This window comes from Azolla caroliniana, unplaced genomic scaffold (genome assembly GCF_043228905.1).
Source record: "Azolla caroliniana isolate FFs.n. ecotype wild unplaced genomic scaffold, voAzoCaro1.0.p SCAF_8, whole genome shotgun sequence".
Classification (NCBI taxonomy): domain Eukaryota; kingdom Viridiplantae; phylum Streptophyta; class Polypodiopsida; order Salviniales; family Salviniaceae; genus Azolla; species Azolla caroliniana.
Window position 1 is genome coordinate 21,935,701 of NW_028230443.1, and position 6,409 is coordinate 21,942,109.

Sequence of the window (6,409 nt, forward strand, 5' to 3'; positions counted from 1 at the left end):
CGAAGACTACCACCTCTTTTCCAGCCAAATTAAGTTCTACTTCATAATGAAGATATATCACTATCCATCTTAATCACAGAAGGCAAAATACAATTAAAAGAGTCGAGGGATAAAATTTCCTTCATATGACAGCTATATATAAAGGACTGTAAGCAAACAAATCAAATATAAAAATAATAGCAACGATATTTAGAATTGTGACAACGGTTCTATAAATCAATCTAAACAAAGTAAATAAGTATAAGAAAAACTTTATTTAACCCAAGATATGTAAATTTGTCACAAAATTCAAACAAAAACATTATTTAAATCATACTGTTGTTGAAGCCCAAGGACCTATATGAAAAACTTCAATAAAACTGAAAATTCAAGTCACCTAAGCATCATACCATTTCATGGAAAGCCAACTACAAGCATTTACATAAATGAGACTCACATTCATGTTCTATGCACATGGTTTTCTACCTACTCGTGACACATCTTAAATGGCAGCCTGACAAAGATTATGTTTCTGAAGCCACATTGAAATCAGAATTCCTCGAATCTATACTTTTGAAATCTCCTTCAGTAAAGAAAGGCACCGGACGTTTATCTGGTGACACAAAATCTTTGAATGTTGTACCTCTTGCCCATGACTCCTCCAACAAAACATTATCAAGGGCCCAAGCCAATACATGATGCGTACTATGTCTTATTCTTTGAGCAGCAATAGTCTGACTGTTGCACACAAAGGAAAGTGAACACCAAACAAATACAGTCTGCTAAGTATTTACTTTTTATAACAAGATTGAAAAATCTTCTTTTTTACCAACAAATAGGATCATCTATGAAGTAGTACATTTCTTTTGGTCATTTATTAAGTAATAGAGTTCCTTTTCTACCAACAAATATAATCTGCAGTACTTTAATTTTACTGGTAGATTGAAACTCTTCACTTTCATACCTTAACACAGAAGCTTCATCTGCTTGTCTCAGTTTCCTACTGAGCTTTTTCTCCAACTTCTTGTGAGAATCCCCACGGATGCCACCTTTTAATTTGTTATGATTACTGTTGCTACTTTTTGATTTATGACTCTTCTTATCATGCTTTGGATAATGGTGTTTTCGGCTACTTTGGGACACTGTATGTGAAGAACTTGTACAAGGTGGATCATAAACATCCGGGGCCCAAGTCACATGCAACTTGGGGCGTGGCCCCTTTCCGAATTTCTCATAGCCACCACGAAATACAGACTTTAACTACAAAAAGAAGAAAGGAAGATAAACATTTAACATATTCCACACATTATGATAACCCATATGTATGTTGCACTTTAAAGTTATCACAGCTCTCCTCCATTTGATTGTGTGGGCAACATGTAATTCCACAATCAAAGAGGAGCTATCATATAATGTAAGAGTTGTCAATGCGGTGTCTCTCATGTTTTGATAGTGATCATAAAATGATGTAACAATACAATACATTTTCTGAAAAGTAAAACTGTGAAGTCAAGATCTTGGAAAGATACCTTGACATCACCATCCGTGCAATGTGTTTCTAAATGTGCAGGAGGCTCAAACACCTTCGCATTTTCATTGGCATCTGATGGCCAAGTTTCCTGACTAGAAAGACTTTGTTCAACCAATTTATTACTGAGGCCAGGTTTAATGCTCACAAAATCCTCACTTTCTGCATCATAAACTTCAACACATTGGTTTGAATCAGTATCTCCATCAACTTCAGGAAGAAGAGAAATCCGTGCGACTAGCTTGGAAACTAGCTCATCAATGGGAGGTTCCTTCCATACAGTTGAGTAACCCGAACCAATAACATCAATGCCACCCCTCTGACCACATTCACTTGGTTTATGAAATTCTTCCCAAGCAAGTTGCTGCTCATATTACAAAGAGTAGTGTAAAATTAGTTGGATTTAAATTAGATCTAGTACAATTAAACGAGACCCTCATAGTGCAATGGGACAATGTCATGCTCACTCACCATACACAATTCGACCTTATTTTTCACCTCTGATGATGTATCCAAATCCTCCTTGGGTGCTCCTATTATGCTTTGCTCCTTGCAGATTACCTTGTCAGGAGTACTCACTGCCTCCTTTCTTAGAAAGGTTCCTGGTGTCTTGAAGAACTATGATACATGAAAATGTAGAAAAGAAGGTTATGAAAGCAAAAGCATTGTTTGTTGTCAAAACCCATAAATCCATTCTGGTCTCAAAACAATACAATATTGCTGCAACATAACAATAGTCAGATATAGAACAACTAAATTTGCAGAACCTGATATAGTAAGGAAGGGTATGACATCATACTTAAAACTATCATCTAGTTCAAAATTCGAACCTTTGGCATGGGAGCCATAATAAAATTGCATCAAAACCTATCCTTGAAAAGGCTATTATGGCAGTGATGAACGAAAGATAGAGCAAGCTTGTATTTCAGTTTATTTAAGATATGCATATGTTTTATCCCCCAGCTTTGTAGGTAATAACCTGCAACCTTAACTATCACTAGAAGGTGTTATTATTGTTATTTTCTCATGATATTATCAAATATTGTTTCTTACTTGCTCAACCAGATTTTAAAAACACTTCAGATTAGGCCCTAAATAAAGCCACTCAAAAGTTATGTGAGTGGATAAGTGAGTGCGCTAAGATTTCTTCTTTTAAGCAGGCATGCGAACAACATGTCTTCCTTAGACAAACCTTTTTTAATCAAGAACTGGACATTCAGCTTTAGCGCTAATTAAGAATCACTTTAGCGTGCTGCAATCTGAAAGTTCAATGGTTGATTTGCTGTCTTTTCTACTATGCCCAATGATGAGCAAATTAAGCTGTCTTTTTTGTGTTGAAATAGATTTAAAATGTTGTCTGTGATTTTATGGTTTGGCCTCTATCTTATTATATCCTTATCTAGCATTATCAGTACAGAAATGCTGAAAGTAGCACCAACCTTTGGGGCCAACACAACATCAACTCCATTGTTAATGAGCAGACTAGCTTTCTGGATGTGAAATGAACTCTGTATGAATCTCATTTATGTAACGTTTATTTAGCAATGAATTTATCGCTATATAGGTGGCTCAATAGCTGTTTTACTGCCCTCTTGGTTGTCCCTCGAGCAAATTCCAACAAAAGGTTACTATCCAGCAAAGACTTCAAATTCAGGAGGTTCTTCTTGCACATGCCTAAATAATTGGCTCAAGTAACCAGCAAAAAATTACTCCTATGCCTTTACCAATCCCATGATCATAGGAATTCTCTCTTAAAACTTATATTCATCATCAATCATAATGATAGATCTATTTATTTATAGCAGCCTCTACATGGTAATAAATCATGGGTTTAATTATTTGATTCAGCCAATTGACACAATCAACATTTTAGCAACATAGCTTGACAGATGACAAGGGAGACAAACTGAGAAAAGAAAATATCACCAATCATTAAAAGAAATCTAGAAAATTCCATCGCAGATAGGATACATGTGGAAAATTATACATCATGTTTCCATAGTTAGCAAAATTATGCGGTTAGCTCACCAGAAAGGACATAACGCAAAGCAAGTTCCAAGAATTTGCCAAATAAGTGTAGATAGATAGTTCAGCCGAAACAGCAACTTGTTAGCTATTAATTGATCTTTGCGGGTGTACAGTCCATGGCCGATAAAGTAACCTGTATCCTTGGCTCCAAGACATTGTTATCCAGTCTATTATTACCTTATTGATGCTGATAGCATGTCTTTCTGGGATGTGTATGAATCCTACCCAAACACTGCAGCATAGCAGGGAGGAAGTTAACAGTGAAAAAATACACCAAACTGATTCTCCTTTGCAAAAATATACATGCCATCGTAAAGGTAGTCCAAATCAAATGGAAACACAGCATTAAGTTAAGAAAAACTACATGTTAATACTAGCAGCTTAATGTCATTATTACAAGTAGTTTAAAATACCAAACTTCACTCATGAGAAATATGCATTTGTATTTGTTATTTACACTGCTATATGCGCAATAATATTCTGGCAGAAAAAGCTAGAAAGTAAATGATGAAAAAGAGAGACATTGAAATCATCCAAATGCATCATTACCAAGATACAAAATCTGAGCAAAATGGAACAAGACAGATGTGGTTGGTTTGTGTGTATTTGACAAAACATTGAACAGATGAAAAACCCCTACATATGATTTGCTTATTCTTAAAACAACAGACCCTAGACATGATGTCCTTACACTTGAAGAAGAAAACATAATATATCACTTCTTTATATCTTAAAATGAGAAATGCCCTATATATGGTATTTTGCAATGAAATTGTCGTTTTGTGTTTGCAGAAAGCCTTAGATATGATTTCTTAATGTATGAACTAGGATGACAAAAAACTCCTTGATATGGTGTCTTCTGTTAGTACAAAAACCCTTGATATGTTTTGTTATGCATGAAGAAAAAACACCCATTGAATCTTTCTTAATTTTCCAAATAACCCTGGTCAACCCTTGAAAGAGAGAATATGGATAATTTGATCCCATAATTGCTCAAGGGCATTCAGGGACAAAAACTTTGGAACATTTGTTAAATAAAGAAAAACTCCGTGGTAGTTTGGTGTTTTTCTGCACAAGAAAAACTTAGAAATGGTATGTTTATGTCTACAGAAAAAACACTAGATATCATTTGTTCGTGTCTCTCAAGACATGAAATAGTGTTCTTATATGTGCAGAAAAATAGTGTGTTCGTCTTGAGTAAAAAAACTAAAAAATATTTGTTTGTCTGAGGATGAAAAAATATCCGTCTAATTGGCAGAAAACTCTACCTATAGTTCTCGTCTATGTCTCTGCAAAAGGGAAAAAACTTGAAACAGTTATGTTTGAAGAAGAATAAAGGCGAGAAAACAAATGCTTAAATATGCAGAAAAAAACATTAGAAATGGCTTCCTTATTTCTGTAACAAAAACGTAAATTACTCAATAATCTGTTTACGTCTCTAGAAAAAATGAAATGCTGGAAATTATTAACCTAAACCTGGATGTTTATGTCTGCAGAAAACGAAACAAAATAAAACTAGATATGGTTTGGTTACGTCTGGGGAAATAACAGAAATAACAGGAGATAGGGTTTGTTTTCTTGTCTAATAAACCAAGTCCTCTTTATTTCTGACAGTCAAAAACAGAAACCCTAAATCTAGTCTATTCATACCGAACAGAGAGAGAGACGAGAAACGAAACCAAGATATGGTTTCTTTATGATTTCTAAAAGAAACCAAAAGAAAAGAAAAAGAAGGCCTGGAAATTTTCGATTCATGACGTCCGAGGAGGGAAAACAAAACCTAGAAATCCTTTGTCAAATTCCTAGAAGAAGAAAAGGCAGATGAGACAGGCGGGAGAGAGAGAGAGAGAGAGAGAGAGAAACAGGGAAAGGAAGTGATGCATACCTGGTGAGATCAATTGAAGCGAGACTGCGACATCCAATTTCTGAACTGAACCCTGAAAAGCTCGAGGAACGCCATAGCCATATATCTCTCTGGTAAGGTCTGAAGAAAATGTTGACCTTTGAAGAAGAAGAAGAAGAAGAAGAAGCTTCTGTTTTTAAGTTCCTAAGTTTTGGAAATTACCAAAATACCCCTAGGCCCAAGTCCCACAAAAACACCTCTCGATCAATTTACCCCTTTGTCTTTCCACAATTACCAAGACCTCTCTCTCTCTCTCTCTCTCTCTTGTATATCGGGATTCGGATAGAACACTTGAAGAGAGCTTATGGACAAGCTGGCTTTCGGAAGCACCCTATAGACAGAAGAAGCTTCTGGGTTTTAAGTTCTTAGGTTTTAGAAATTTACAAAATACCCCTAGACCTACGCCTCATTAAAACACCTCTCAATCAAATTTCCCCTTTGTCTTTCCACAATTACCAAGACCTCTATTGTATATCGGGATTCAAAGAGAACACTTGAAGAGAGCTTATGGACAAGCTGGCTTTCGAAAACACCATAGCACCATTAATCACCTCGTCACCCTTTCAGTATTAATAGAGGGATAGAGAGATAGTATAATAGAATCAAAGGTAAGCACATGGGCTGAAAAAAATGGTAATAGAACTTATGGACAATATGGCTTTCAAAAACACCATAGCATCATCGATCACCTTGTTACCCTTCAAGTATTAATGGAGAAACATTACTTGAGAGGTAAGAGTTTATATTATTGTTGCTTTGTAGACTTCAAGAAAGTTTTGATATGCTACCTCATGAGCATCTTTGGTGGCGAATGGAAGAACTCAAGATGCCATATGAATATATGCATTCGATTTCTCGAATTTATGAGAAGGTTATATGTTGTGTGTGTATGGGCGATAGAAGTTCAGACTTTTTCAATAGCACTATTGGAGTTAAGCAATGATGACCACTCTCATCGTCACTGAATTAGA

General features: G+C 35.6%; 1 protein-coding gene across 2 annotated transcripts; it reads right to left on the reverse strand.

Moving 5' to 3' along the window:
- Positions 1-287: 287 nt before the first annotated feature.
- LOC147861353 (uncharacterized) lies at positions 288-5,531 on the reverse strand. Of its 2 annotated transcripts, XM_087323611.1 has the most exons (6): positions 5,421-5,531; positions 3,536-3,767; positions 1,979-2,125; positions 1,509-1,871; positions 944-1,239; positions 288-717 (listed from the first exon to the last, which is right to left on the reverse strand). In XM_087323611.1, the coding sequence occupies exons 2-6, from the start codon at positions 3,545-3,547 to the stop codon at positions 504-506; spliced, it is 1,032 nt and encodes a 343-aa protein (XP_087179737.1). In that variant the 5' UTR covers positions 3,548-3,767; positions 5,421-5,531; the 3' UTR covers positions 288-503. The 2 variants fall into 2 exon arrangements, with proteins under 2 accessions (XP_087179737.1, XP_087179738.1); XM_087323612.1 differs by lacking the exon at positions 3,536-3,767 and having other exon boundaries at positions 5,421-5,499.
- Between the last annotated feature and the right edge of the window lie 878 nt (positions 5,532-6,409).